Source organism: Scyliorhinus torazame, chromosome 11, assembly GCF_047496885.1.
Source record: "Scyliorhinus torazame isolate Kashiwa2021f chromosome 11, sScyTor2.1, whole genome shotgun sequence".
NCBI lineage: Eukaryota > Metazoa > Chordata > Chondrichthyes > Carcharhiniformes > Scyliorhinidae > Scyliorhinus > Scyliorhinus torazame.
The window spans coordinates 167,822,630-167,838,345 of record NC_092717.1 but is presented as its reverse complement, the minus strand read 5'-3'; the positions used below and the strand labels follow the sequence as shown (position 1 = coordinate 167,838,345).

General features: G+C 41.8%; 1 protein-coding gene across 1 annotated transcript in view; it reads left to right on the top strand.

Annotated features, from left to right (window-relative positions):
- The window catches only part of calb1 (calbindin 1), a 174,593-nt gene that overhangs the window by 82,290 nt on the left and 76,587 nt on the right, over positions 1-15,716 (top strand). Inside the window, exon 6 of the mRNA XM_072467985.1 lies at positions 9,146-9,223. Within this exon, the coding sequence (XP_072324086.1) occupies positions 9,146-9,223 (78 nt within the window). The remainder of the gene's footprint in view (positions 1-9,145; positions 9,224-15,716) is intronic.

The following is a 15,716-nucleotide window of genomic DNA, read 5'->3' as shown; positions in this document are numbered from 1 at the left end:
AGAGGGTTCCCCACTTGTTTTCAGTCTGCATTAGGGAAAGATGGAAGAGTGTGGAATCACATTGGGATCCTGACCCAATATTAATTTACCCAATAGTTTGCTCACTCCTAACCCACCTCCAACAACTAGAAATTTCTGCCCAATATTTCAGGTTGATAATATTTTATCAGATAAGGATGAACAGTGGTGGGTACAACCATCACTTTCTAATCCTCTCTGGCTACCAGTGTAGTGCCAGAGGACTGAAGGACTGCTCACATTGTTCTGTTGCTTTAAAAGGGAGGAAGCATAGACCAAATAATTACAGACCAATCAGATATAACTTGATGGTGGGAAAAGTATTGAAAAAAAGTATTAAATATAATTTAGAAAGGCATAAAATAATCAAGGACAGTGGGCATGGATTTGTTAGGGCAAGGTCATTTCTGACTAACTTGACTGAATTATTTTTGAGGAGGTAACAAGGAGAGTCAATGAGAGTAGCGTATTTGATGTGGTCCATATATATTATAGCAAAGTGCTCAGAAAACTGAGAACCATGGGAACCGAGGTAAAGTGGCAAATTGAATCCAAAATTGGCTCAGTGAGAGGAAGCAAATTATTACGGTTGATGGGTGTTTTTGTGACAAGATGGCTGATGTTAGTAGGGCTCCACAGCGTTTAGTACTAGGTCCCTTGCTTTTTATTGCTTAGATTTGGATTTGAACATAGTGGGCATGATGAAAAAGTTTGCAAATGATACAAAAGTTGATCTTGCTGTTGATAGGATGAAAGATAGCAGTAAACTGCAGAAACATATCAATGGACTGGCCAAGTGGGCAAAAAAATGGTATTAAGATTTTAATCTGGAGAATTGGGAAGTAATACATTTGGGGAAGGCAAGCAAGGCAAGTGAATACACAAGTATGATAAGGATCTGAGAAGTGCAGTATATAAAAGGGTCCTTGAAGTGTATGTACACAGATCCCTAAAGGTAAAAGTATGGGTAGATATGGTAGAAACAGGATGATACGGAGGTACACGGAAGATATGGTGATACAGTGGTTAGCACTGCTGCCTCACAGTGCCAGGGACCAGGGTTCAATCCCAACTTGATGTGTCAAGTTTGCATGTTCTCCCCGTATCTGCGTGGGTTTCCTTCGGGTGCTCCAGTTTCCTCCCACAGTTCAAAGATGTGCAGGTTAGGTGGATTGGCCATTTCCCCTAATTGTCCAAAGGTTAAGTGGTGTTATGGGGATAGGGCAGGGGATTGGGCCTTGGTACGGTGCTCTTTTGGAGGGTCGGTACATACTCGATGGGCCAAATGGTCTCCTTCCCACACTGGGGGTTCTATGATTCTATCGTATTTAAGATGATAAAATGGATTCTTGAAGCACTGAATATAAGAGAAGGGTGGTTATGCTAGAACTGTACATAAGACTAGTTAGGTCACAGTTTGAATTCTGCACAGTGTTCTGGTCATCACATTACAGGTGAAATATCATCATAATCATTTAATTGGATAGGCTGGAGTTGCTTTCTTTGAACATAAGAGGGTAACAGGACATTTAATTGAAGTGTATAAAATTATGAGAGATTGAGTGGATAGGAAGGATTTATTTCCCTTAGTCAATAACCAAGGGGCATTGATTTGAAATAATTAGTGGAAGTAGAAGGCTGTTGAGAATTGTTTTCACCTAAAGGGTTGTGGGGCTCAGGAATTCATTGCCTGAAAGCTAGAGGCAAACACCCTCATCACATTTAAAAATTGCATGGATTTGCATTCAAAATACCACAACCTACAAGGCGACGGACAAAGAGCTGGAAATTGGAATTAAGTAGAATAGTTTTTTCAGCTGGCACAGACACAATAGACTGAATGGCCACCATAGATTTCTATGATTGATTCTATCTTCAAAATAGAAAATGCATGAGTGTTTGTGTATTAGTTTATTTATTATGGTGTAGAACATGGATTAAGGTTAACATCCAGGTCAAGCAGGATTAGACTGCTTAACTGTACCAAGTAGCAGACGCAGAGAAGGAGCGAGGATTGGATGAAGCCATAGACACAGAGATGGCAGCTGAGGACTGCGTTCAGCGGGAGATGGGAGGTTAATAGTCTGGGAAATTATCAGTGGAGTCTCACAGGATTCTGCTTTGGAAGCACTTTGTTTAATATTTCTGTAAATACTGTGGAGCAACAAGTTGCAAGCACAGTGGCTACATTTGCAAATGATAATTATCTTCACTAAATTAATTCAATTTAACGATTAATAATGTGATAAATTCCAAAACTGAACTGGGCAAGCTACAGGAGATTATGATTATGCATATACTCAGGAACAAGTGATAGATGTAATTTATTTTATTCTTTCACAAGATGTGGTCATAACTTGATATAGGCCATCATTTGGCAGCCATTCCTAATTGCCCTTAATAAGGTGATGGTGAGTCACCTTCAACGTAGTGAAATACAGCCATTTTCTGGGCCTTGGGGAGTTTCTCCTCAGTCTAGTCCACATTTAGAAATTTTATCTTCACTAGGGAGCTGAACTCGCCAACTAAACCAGTTCCTCAAAGGTCAGGGCGCAATCTTGAAAGGGTGCCTGATCTCTAAGTGAATTTGGGAGTTCCCCAAATGCCCCACCCATGGGCAGTGTCATCCCCTGCACACAGGGGCATTACCCCACGCTCCCTGAAGTAAGGATACCCCACTATGGGGCCGCTCATTGGTCCCCTTTTCAGGCCCCCACCCACCCCTTCTTTCAGGCTCCTCCCTTTCCGGACCCCCGCTGTTAACCCTCCCCTCCTCCCAACCTTTATGAGGCTCCTTCATACCACCCTTCACCCTCCCCACCCTTCATATCCCACCCTCACTCCCCCTTTCATTGGCAAGGCCCTCCTCAAGCCCTGTCCTTTGGCAGTGAAACCCTAACACTTCCACCCAGGCACCCAGGGTGGTAGTGCCAAGGTGCCAGGCTGGCAATTTCAAGGTACCTGGGTGCCAGTGGCATAGACAGGGGGCCACTCTGTCCTGTCCATGACCACCCAGGTGTTCCAATTGCCTTGGAACCCCCCCCCCCCACAAACCCCTGGTGCCGTTATGCCTGGTCCACATTTGTGGGGACCAGTACTAAATTGCACTCTGTCAAGCTCTTGCTGTGGAGGCTGTTAGTTCCTGGGCACTGGGAGAATCTGGCGAAGTGAGCCCAATAGCTCATTTAGATATGCTGATCTGGCTCTTGCCCAGTGAGAGCGAGATCCAGATTGTGACATCTCGCGAGGTTTGGTTGAATCTCGAGATAGGTCTCAAGCGTATGAATCTTGCGAGTGGCCTCTCGTGAGATTCAATGGACTCATTGCGTCACCAAATCAGGCACGACAAGGCTGGTAAATTGTGCCTGAAGTGTTTCACCTGGGAATAAAATATCTCAAAAGGGTCTATTACCCAAACTGAAATAAAATAAGGCACATTGGAAATCAAAGAGGCAGGGGCCATTGACAATTGAAACTATTACAATGCTGAATAGCAGTGAGTAAAGCAAATCAGATGTTGGGATGTTTGAAAAGTAAATAGTGAGCCAAAATAGTGCATTATTCATGTTTCTTTGCAAATCACTGATGCAAATGCACTTAAACTATGCACCATATACTGCTTGCTGCCACCTAGAGAGAATTGAAGTAAAAAAAAGCAACTATTAAAAATTAATTAATCCGCATGTATAGCAAATAGCAACGATAACCCACTACCATCGGACCGGCCATGTATACAAAACAGGATTTGGAAGCAATTACCACATACTAAGATGATGTACAAATAATTGAAACATGGCTACACAAAGAATAGACCAAGCAACTAAATATTGAAGGTCATAAACAAGAGGAACAAAAGGAACATAAACAAAAGAAACAATGAAGGTATGAGGCCTAAGTTGGCCAAGATAGATTGGAGAACTTCATTAAAAGGCTTGGCAGTGGTTAGACAATGGCTAATATTTAAGCAACAAATGTATGCATTGCAACAGTTATACATTTCTTTCTGGCGCAAAAACACAACACAAAAAGTGGCCCAACCATGGCTTACAAAATAAATTATGGATAGTATTAGATCCAAAGCAGAGGCATGTAAAGTTGCTAAAACAAAAAGTAGCAAGCCTGAGGATTGGGATAATTTCAATAATCAGCAAAGGAGGACAAAGAGATTGATTAGGAGGGGAGAAATAGTGTATGAGAGTAAACTTGCAAGTACATAAAAATGGACTGTAAAAGCTTCTATAAAAGAAAACGATTAGTGAAGATGAATGTAGATTCATTGCAGCCAAAAGCAGGAGAAATTATAATTGTGAACGAGGAAATGCAGAGCAATTGAACAATTAGTTTTAGTTCTGTCTTCATGGAGAAAGACACAAATAATTTCCTAGAAATGCTCAGGAATCAAAGGTCTTTTGAGAAGGAGGAATTGAAAGAAATTAATATTACTAGAAAAATAGTGACCGAAAAATTAATGGGACTGAAAGCCACTAAATCTCCTTGGTCTGATAATCTACATCCCAGGGTACTAAAGGAGGTGGCCATGGAAATAGTACATGTGTTGGTTATCATCTTCCAAAATTCTGCAGATTCTAGAACAGTACCAGCAGATTGGAGAGTGATAAATGCAACCCCACTATTTAAAAAAGGAGGGAGGCAGAAAACAGAATTACAGACCGGTTCGACTAAACATCAGCAATAGGGAAAATGTTGGAGTCTATTATAAAGGATGTGATAACAGCACACTTAGAAAACATCAACAGAATTATGAAAGGGAAATCATTTTTACAAACCTATGGGAGTTTTTTGAGGACATAACTAGTCGAAGTGATAAGTGTGAATGAAGTGTATGTGGTGTATTTAGATTTTCAGAAAGCTTTTGATACAGTCCTACATAAGAGGTTAGTGTGCAAACCTAAAGCACTTGGGATTGGGGGTAATGTATTGGCATGGATTTAGAATTGGTTGGCAGACAGTAAACAGAGTAGGAATAAATACACCTGGAGTATTGTGTGCAGTTTTGGTCTCCTTATCTAAGAAAGGATATACTTGCCATAGAAGGAGTACTGCAAAGCTTCACCTGACTGATTCCTGGCAACACCGGGATTCTGAGATAAGGACGCCACAATATCAAAGTTAATTGTAAGGCCACCCCTCACCACCCCACTCCAACAGAGTTCGTAACCCACCCCACGGAGTTCGGAAAACCCTTCCTGGAAATTGGGAACCACCCCAAGGAGATCAAGACCCCAAGTGGACAAGAGAAAAACCCTCAAGCCCACACACATAAGGGGCTATTCCTCCCCAATGCAAAGATCGAGGCACGCTCCCCCAACAACACAAAGATTGAAGCACCCCCACACCCCAACTCAAAGATCAAGGCAACCACCACACCCTGACCCCCAAACTCAAAGATTGGGCATCCCCGATGCAAGAATCAGTGACCAACCCACACCCTCCAGCACCAGGGACTTTCCCCAGGAAGTGTGCGCCCCGGTGTGGCCAACACAGCTGTTTTCATTTTTGAAAACCAGTAGATATTTGTCACGCTGGCTTGAGGGTTAGGCTGCGATACGCTATGGGATCAAGCCCAGACGATAATGTATCGAAATTTATGGAAATCAAGTTCACGTCCTTCACCGCTTGTGAAATTTCACGGCCATTATGGGATTTATGCGCAATCTAACAGAGTCACTAGATCACAGCCCTAGAAACTGAAAATACTATTGAGTCATAGAATTGCTACAGTGAAGAAGGAGACCATTCAGCCCATCGAGTCCGCACTGACCCTCTGAAAGAGCACCCTACCTAGGCCCAGTCCCTTATAGGGGCTGTTTAGCACAGGGCTAAATCGCTGGCTTTGGAAGCAGACCAAGGCAGGCCAGCAGCACGGTTCGATTCCTGTAACAGCCTCCCCAAACAGGCACCGGAATGTGGCGACTAGGGGCTTTTCACAGTAACTTCATTTGAAGCCTACTTGTGACAGTAAGCGATTTTCATTTCATTTCACTCCCTCACCCTATCTCCCTAACCTAACCTGTACACCAAGTTACCATGGCCAATTCACATAACCGGCACAACTTTGGACTGTGGGAGAAAACTGGAGGACCTGGAGAAAACCCATGCAGACACGGCGAGAAAGTGAAAACTCCACACAGGCAGTCACCCAAGGTCAGAATTGAATCCACGTCCCTGGCGCTGTGAGGCAGCAGTGCTAACCACTGTGCCATCATGCTGCCCTAATATAGGAAGACAATTAACTCACTGATTTTTAAAAATTCATTCATAGGATTTGGATGTTGCTGGGTAGACCAGCATCCATTGCCCTTAAGAAGGTGGTAATGAACTACCTTCTTGAACTGCTGCAGTCCATGTGTTGAATGAGCACCCAAATCACTGTTAGAAGGAAGTTTCAGGATTTTGAGCCAGCAATAGTATAGAATGGGCATGTATTGGTCAAATGAACAAAATAGCTAAGTGTCAGCGAGTACATTTTGAGGGAAAGGTAAAGGAGGAAACATACACTTAAAATAACTGCCGATATGGGACATAAGATGGAATTTTATTGTAGTGGTGAGTGTCCCAATAGCAGTAACAAAAAGTGAGCGGGATCACCACTCATAGGTGGGATTATTGACGACGCGCAATCACACAGCAGCCAACCAATTAGCTACATATGTACAGTCAAGGGGCATGACCAATTGTGTGGTGGGAGTGGGCAAAAAGTAATCAACCTTGCGGTTACCTCAGGGGGTCAATGATCCAGGCACCATTTTTAAAAGGCAAACAGCCAGGCAACCACACCCTGCAGGCCAGCATCATTATTCTAACTGCCTCAGATGTTGATTATGACCTTCAAACGCTGTCACTCCCTGCACAAATGCTACACTTGGATTCTAGAAGCTGCTGCCACCAGTTCTTCCAGGGTCAGCCATGCCTCAACCATCCTGGATAGCGATCACCTAAGCTCACTACAACATCATTCCACCCTACGGAGGCTGATATTTCTCCACATACAAAATTAAGCGCCACTGCCTGAAATACGTCTTGCTACCAGGAGCATCATTAAATTCTGTCCGTAGGTACAGAGGAAATGGGGGTACGGACCAATAAAAGTAGCAAAAAAACATTATTGAAGCAAACAAAGCACTGTGATTCCTTTGTAGAATAACAGATTTTAAAAAAAGAAATGTTATGTTGAATTTGTGTTCAAAATTGGAGGAAGCCTATAAAATAAGAGGCTCAGATTGCCCTGGAATATCAACAAAACAAAACTTGCATATCAACCCATACCTGGTCAGCCAAATATTGCACCTCCCAGATAGATTGAAGGAGTGGCTCTGGAGTACTTCCCATGACTTGGCAGCTACCCCTCTTAAAAGGCCAACATTGGCGAGGAAATCCAACAATGGATCAGCTGCACCAGCCCTGCCCTCTACAAGCTATGGCAGCGAATGTTTGACAGCTAAGACTTCCGCAAGTCAACAAGTGTCCTAGTGTACAGAAGAATTATTGTCACCATATTCCTGTACTACAGTGAGACCTGGACTGTGTCAGTGACACGTAAGCGTACTAGAAAAAGTCCATCAGCAATGCCTCCGCCACATCCTCTGGATACAATGGGAGAACCACCGAACAAATGCTCATGTGCCAATGGACAAACATTCAGGTGAAACTAGTACAATTTCAACTACATTGGATTGGTCACTGAGTTCGCATAGCTAAAAAATATCTTCCCTGCCAGGTCATAGAATCATAGAATAATAGAATTTGCAGGGCAGAAGGAGGCCATACGACCCATCGAGTCTGCACCAGTCCTTGTAGAGAGCACCCTACCTAAGCCCACAACTCCACCGTATCCCCTTAACCACACCCAAACTTGTTCCGACACTAAGCACAATTTAGCATGGCCAATCCACTTAACCTGCACATCTTTGGACTGTGGGAGGAAACCAGAGCACCCGGAGGAAACCCACACAGACAGGAGAAAGTGCAACCTCCACACAGACAGTGACCCAAGCCAGGAATCGAACCTGGGACCCTGGAGCTGTGAAGCAACTGTGCTAACCACTGTGCTACCGTGCCACCCATTTTGTTTGTTTTCTCAATTGTTTTCTCAACTGTCAAACAGCCAACGTTTCCGGGGAGGACAAAGAAAGCACTTCAAAGACACTCCGAAGCTCTGAAAGCACAGTAGCAATGACATTAATGACTGGAAGAGATTGCTACCAATTGTTCAAAACGACGACAAACTGTCCATTAAACTGCATCCATGCTCTGAGGCCAAACATCTTAATAATGGACAGAGCGGTTACACTGAAGGAAAGAAAAACAGATCCTGCATTCCGGATACCAATACCTCGTGCAACATCCTGATCCATGTGCCCAAAGATGTGTGGGTTGAGAATCAGCCTGTTCATGACATTAACTTGTGACCTTGAGTAGATGTTATTGTCGAATTAAGTGACTGCCGAAAGGCCAATGACAACAGATTTGCTGCAGCATGGTTAGGTTTGCACAGCTTTGATAAACTTTGATATCAACTTTGAAGCCTCAATATAGGTTATAATCAAATCATTTTGGAAACTGTCAGGTAAAAGGACAATTGTGCATGTTGTTTAATATTGATTATAACACCACCAAAGCTCCTCATAGTATGTTTTTATTGTTTTACTTAGAGCATTTAGTCTTTCACAATTTCATGAATCATTGAAGCCCTAATGAATTTCAAATCTGTATGATAAATTACTGAAGCAAATTTAATCTGAGTTTTATAATCAGAGAATATTTAGTGACATTTGATATGCACTAGTTTATTCCTATGGAATTCTGCTGTAGGCTCTTTCATATGTTCAGTGGGTTACTTACTTTAAATGGGTTAATTAATAGCTAAATAACAAAGAGAATTTACAGGTCTATAAACTAATATATTTATTACAACTACCTCAGAGCATTTTCAACATTTATCCCATCTTGCCTGTATTTGGCAAGGTATTGATTTTTATTGTTTATAACTCGGAATAAAATGAGATTTCATTCTGTAAGGATCATATTGATACAGAAAAAATATAGCTATGATTGATATTAGAAACCACTGCTGAGATCTCAATGCATTACTGTTTTTCTTAAACAGAGCTTTCTTCGAGATTTACTAAAGAAAGCAAATAGACCCTTTGATGAAGTGAAGCTAGAAGAGTATACCCTGACAACGGTAAGAGTGAAGTTCTATTAATTTACTTTCGAAACATTTATTGGTTGTGTGGTAGTATGCATTAGGGGTCATGTGGGACTGTGAAGCCGCGATGTCATTGGCTGACAGATCCCGGGTCATGGTTGGCTGTTGACCTCTAGCTCCGCCCTGAAGGCGGAGTATAAGAACCTGGAGTTCTCCCCCGCAGGCCAGTCAGCTACTGAACTGCGGGGAACTAAGTCACGCTTAATAAAGCCTCATCGACTTCATCTCTATTCGTCTCTCGTGAGTCTTTGTGCGCTACAGGTTGCAAACTAGTTTATTCTAGAACATTGAAGGTCAGAATGTAGTTCTTGCAGGCTCTCTGCGAGAGATCTTTATCTGGGCCCACTCCCCTACCCTTTCCCCCATAGCCCTGCAAAGTTTTTGCTTTCAGGTGCCTAACTGATTCCCTTTTGAAAACCACAAATAAATCTGCCTGCATCACCCTTTTAGGCAGTTCACTCTAGATTATAAACACTTGCTGTGTAAAAACCTTCCCCCCTTGTGCCCTTTGATTGTTTTGTCAATCATTTTAAATCTTTGTTCTCGTTTTTTTTTTTAAATTTAGAGTACCCAATTCATTTTTTTTCCAATTAAGGGGCAATTTAGCGTGGCCAATCCACCTAGCCTGCACATCTTTTAGGTTGTGGGGGTGAAAACCACGCAAACACGGGGAGAATGTGCAAACTCCACACGGACAGTGACCCAGAGCCGAACCTGGGACCTCGGCTGCGTTAGACCACAGTGCTAACCCACAGCGCCACCGTGCTGCCCTTGTTCTCTGTTTTTTGACCGAGCATGAAAGGAGACGGTTTCTCTCTATCTAGCTGGTCCTGACTCCTCATGACTTTGAACACCTCTGAATTGTATCTTAGCTTTCTCTTCTCTCAGGAGAGCAGACCCATCTTCACCAATCATTCCTCGTATCTGATGTCGCTCATCCCTGTAGCCATTGTCATTAATCTTTTCTGTTCAATTTCTAATTGCCTTCACATCTTTTCTAAACGATCAGCATAGTTTCCTTGCTTCTGTGCTCCTCATCCCTAGTTATAAAGCCCAGGATGCCATTTCATGATTTTGTCCACCTGCCCTGCCATCAATAATTTGTGTACATTTACGTTTAGGTCTCTTTGTTGATCTCTTTATAATTGTACCCTTAAGTTAATATTAAATATTAACAGAAGGAGAAAGAGGCCATTCAGCCCATCGAGTCTGCACCAACCCTCTGAAAGAACATCCCTACCCATGCCCACTCCTTGTCCTACCCTTGTAACCCCACCTAACCTGCACAACTTTGGACACTAAGGGCAAAATAGCATGGCTAATTCACTTAGCCCACACATCTTTGGAATGTGGGAGGAAACCAGAGCACCCGATGGAAACCCATGCAGACACAGGGGGATAGTGCACACAGACAGTCACCCAAGGCCAGAATTGATCCTGGGTCCTTGTGCTGTGAGGCAGCAGTGCTAACTACTGTGCCGCCGTGCCCCCTTGCATTTCTTCATCCTTCCGAGCAAAATGTATTATCTTGCATTTATCTGTGATAAATTTATTCTCCTACATGTCCACCCATTGCTTCAAGCCTGTATATGTCCTCTTGAAATCTATCACTATCTTCCTAATAGCTTGCAATGTTTCCAAGTCTACTACAAATCTTGAAATTGTGGCCCGGACACCGAAGTCTATGTCATTGATAGATATCAAGGAAAGCACTGATCCTATTACCCCTGAGGCCTATCACTGTAAATCTTTCTCCAGTCTGAAAACCAACCGATCCTCATTACTCTATTTCCTGTCACTCAGTGTGTCCTTTCATTCCATGCAGTATTTGTTTTTTTAATTGGTAGTTAAACACTATTTGGCATGCTGGCTTTCCTAACTAACCTATAATGGTCCAAATGGTTGTTAACTTTGTCCAGGATTATCGTTACTAAAAGTTTTCCAAATCCCAAGGTTAAATTGACTGGACAGACGTAAGGTGGGCTAACCTTTGTACTTTTTTTTTTGAACATGGCTGCTACAGTTACAGTTTTCAGTGTCCTGTATTTAAGGAGGATTGGAAGATTATGACCAGTGCCTCAATAATTTCCATTCTTATTTCTCTCAGTATCCTCAGATGCATCCCCATCCAGTCCTGGTGACTGCTCAACTTTACGTTCATCAAGCCTAATAGTTTATCTTTCAGTGTCAACTCATCAGTATCTCAACTACCTTCTCTTTCACTATGACTTTGGCAGCATCTTATTCATTGGTAAAGACAAATGATAAGTACTGATTTAGTATCTGCAGCATATTCTTTGCTTCCATTCCAGATCTCCTTTTGAGCTTGTAATTGGCCTCTCTCATCCTCTTGCTACCTGTTTACCATTTATATGCCTAAAGAAGACTTTTGCAGCTCCTTTTCATGTTAGCTGCCAGTCTCTTCTTATAGCCCAGCTTTGCCCTTTGTTATGGGCCAGGGTTTAGAAAACGCCAAGGTGTATCATGGAGTTTACCTGACCTAAAACTTTTAATAGATTTTGGTTATGAGGAGCACAAGGGCACACTTTCCAGGAGTTATGCCACAGAGACCTTAAGTATTTTTAAACAAAACAATGTTCATTCTATGAATTCAGTTAACATTTTATAAACACACAATAAACATTTTATCAACTACCAATACAAATATCCCCCACAGATACAGTACTCTTTAGGCAACCCTGAATAACTTTCCGAGCAACATCCATAAGCCAAACACCCTTTTTGACAAAGCAGTAGGTATACATTCTTTACACAAGATTGTTATTACTTTTAAATTATCAAGTGATCTGGACACCTTTTCACATACAGAGAGAGAGACAAAATGAACCTTCCTTGTCTAAATTCAGCTTTCAACTGCCTAAAATGAAAGTAAAACACAAAGCCACAAACAGCTTCCAGCTCAAAACAAAAGTAAAAGCCAGAGACACAACACAGATCCACCCACACAATTACATCACTGCAGCTGTTTGATAAACACCCATTTCGTAAAGGTACACTCCCATGACACCTTCTTATTTCCATCTTCACTTTCTCTCTGAACTTTTTATATGAAGCCTATTTTACCATCCTCCAAGAACTCTAGATAACTCTACTTTTCCATAGTGTGTATAAGCTTCATGGTATTATGATCACTATTCCCTAAATGTTCCCTTACTGATGCTTGACCTCATTCCCACAAACAAAATTCAGCAATGCCTTCTTCTTCATTGGGTTAGATCTAGAAAATTCCTCTGAACACTCTTCTCCTTCTCTGCCCTTTACACTATGACTATCCCATAACAAGCTTCTGTTATGACCAGTGAGAAGCAGTGAATTAGTTCCACTCTATTCAGCCTCCTCAGTCAGTCACAACAAAGGTTTAAATTTCCTTTCCATGAGGATCAATTCCCAAATTACTCCTGACTTTCAAGCAGGTTTGCTTCTTCAGCCTTACAAGGTCAAATCTTCTGGTGTCCTTTGAAAATCATCCAGCTCAGCCTGAATATTCCAGAACTAGCAAGACCCATCTCGGCGACTTCTTATTCCTTAAATCTTCAAAACGTCCATATGTTCTGCTCGCCTTTTAAAAATCGACTATCAGCTCTCACCAGCAGCCACCTTGTTTGACAATACAAAATCATATTCTCCTGCTTTTCACACATAGCCTAGCCACTGCTCCACACAGCAGCAATTAATTTTTCTCTCTCTGTCTGCCTCTATTTAAAAAAAAACAGCTGTCCTTCTGCCTGTGTCAAGGTGTGAAAACTGTCACTTGATTTTCAATAGGTTTCGGTTTGGATTTCTTTCCCCATGGCAACCAAATCACATGGGCCTGTCCTCAGGTAGAAGTCTAGCATGATCACCATCTCCCCATCTAGAACATACTATTATACCTTAATTTAAAGGACATATTTTAAAAGATAGCTGCCTTGTAAAGGCCCACATTCGTAATACCATTGATACATTCACCTTTTCCCACCCAGGAACACTGCATTACCCCATCAACTGAAATGCAGTCTCTTTGAAGGGGTAAGGAAAAAGAGTTATCTTAGGCCAAAAGAGCTCTTGGTAATTGTTTTCTTATTTCCTAAAGCAACGAATGAAGGCTTCAATTACAAAAAATAATTGCAACTATTCTTCCATTAACTTTCTGTAATGTGAAATCTCCTCAGCACCTTCAAATATACCCAGTTGCTTTTGAAGGATGCAATGAATCCATACTTCCCTACATTTTGGTCACCAATTTAAGAGGTCACTAATTCTCTGCGAGTACTTCCAATCTATCTTTATTTTGTAGTGATGTCCCTTACTTCTCCCATTCCTAACCAACTCAAATGATCTAGCTATTTCCTTCTTCTTAAAATCATCCCTCATACCACCTTGAATTCTGTGTTTCACCAAAGGAAAAATAAACTTTGCCTAATCTTTTCCTGGTAGTTAAGAGCTCTAAGTATAGGGGCTGCAATCTCTGGTCCCCCAGCTCCATGTTTCTCGATGGCATGCCATTCCCTGGCGGCGGGATTCATTGCTCCCGCTGCTTGCCAATGGGAATTCCCATTGAAGCTACCCCACACCCCCAGGAGACCCATGGGCAGGGATGCACTGCTGGCGGGAACAGTGAATTGCAATGGCCAGAGCATTCTTGCATAGGTATCATTCTGTTGGTGCATCCTGTAGACCTTCTCCTGAATGTTGCTTTGCCTCACCATTTGATGGGATCAAAACCGATCTCCCCATTTAATTTAAGTGGATATAAAATCCGGTATTTTGGTTGGGTTCAATCATTTTCCAAATAGAGCTGTCAGGATTGCTTCAGACTGGACATACCTGATTAAGGAGCCTTATAGGTGTGCTTTAAAAATGGTTCTTTAAAACAATCCCTTTGAAGGGGTAAAGAAAAGTGTTTTATGTTTGGCCAAAAAAGTTCGAGGAAATTATTTTTTTATCCCCTAAAGCAGCAAACAAACTCTTGGAGGCAATTGTTTTTCCCCTTAGAAATATGAAGCTGTTTATAATAAAAATGGTTTAGTAGGCAGAACAAATGGAATAAAGACTTGGGCTAATTTTTTAATCTTTGTACGTTAAAGAAAAAAATAGGCATAAGTAAACATGACTGATACTTGACAATATTGTTTTGTTAATTTTCAATCTTTCTACTCCCAGTGGTGTATGTAATGAAATTTGGGCACATACATTTGGAAATGTTTGAAGAATTTTAAATGGTCCAAGATGATGTGTTTCTTTGACAAAATGGTATTGGAGATTATCTGTCTGCCTGTACTCACTCTTTCTTCCCAGCATTAAAGCCATATGAGAATGATTAGGGATTCTCAGTGAAGTACTTCCCAGTAAAGGTATGGAGAAAATGTCACATTATGCTGCACATTCTTGTTATGGAGATGTGCTCACAAGGGAACTGGATATAGTGCATAACCAAAGACATGCAAACGCAAGTGTGGAAGTAATAATTGCTTTGATTGTCAAGTGACCTTTGTGATTGTATTGGACACATTTATAATTGAAGATGACATTGCAAAAGATTCTTTATTCAAAAGGTAAACTGCTTTGGGATGTTTTGAGAGTGTAAAATATGCTATAAAATAGAAGTTTTACTTTTCTCAGTAAATAAAGTCTCAGAGTGCACATGTTCATTTTGGTCTGCTTTTTAAACATGAAACTTAATTTGTGTGCAATAAAATTGTCAAATGTATCTCAAGTGGCATAGAGCACATATGCTGCTGGAATAAATGTGGCGTAAGTCTTCAAAGCTTTTTCCCTCTAGCATTTAATTATCCTTGTGATTGGTAAATATCCACACACTGCTTCTACTCTGCCTCCAGGTTAAGGATTAGCAGTGGTGGCTGCTTACTCTCCGGACTGGTGAAATATCCAGGATTCAGATATTGAACTCCTTGCCTCTGCAGCCAATTTGTAATCATGCCACGTTGCCCTCTGTGCTGTAATGGTCACAGCAACCACTTATGCAGGCCTTTTATAAGCATAACTCTGTTGCTGACAATGTTGTCATTCAATAACTCCTAAAGTTCATTACACAGCTGCCAGTCCGAATGGCCACCGTTTCCTGAGAGCAAATGATCCTCCTGGGCGTAGGAAAGCAGGCCTGAATTACCTTAATTGAAATAGCATTATTTTGGATGCCTGTGGGGTTATCTAATTAGCCAAAGTCAGCCTTATTTCCTACTTTGGCTTGAAATAGTCTCCACGACTAATAATCCTTTATCCATCTGTTCCACTTACACGGATCAGGTGCAGTATTTTCTGTTGGTAAGCCGGTCTACCGCAATTAGTGTGCTTCCATCGGGAACTCAAGAAAGATAGTCAGCAACTAAGGCTTCCAGCCTATACCTGCAATTCACAAATAGGAATTATTCACACATACCTGGGGCGTGATTCTCCCAGCCCGGGGTCGGGCCGGAGAATCCCCGCAACCGGGCCACGCCGCCCCGAC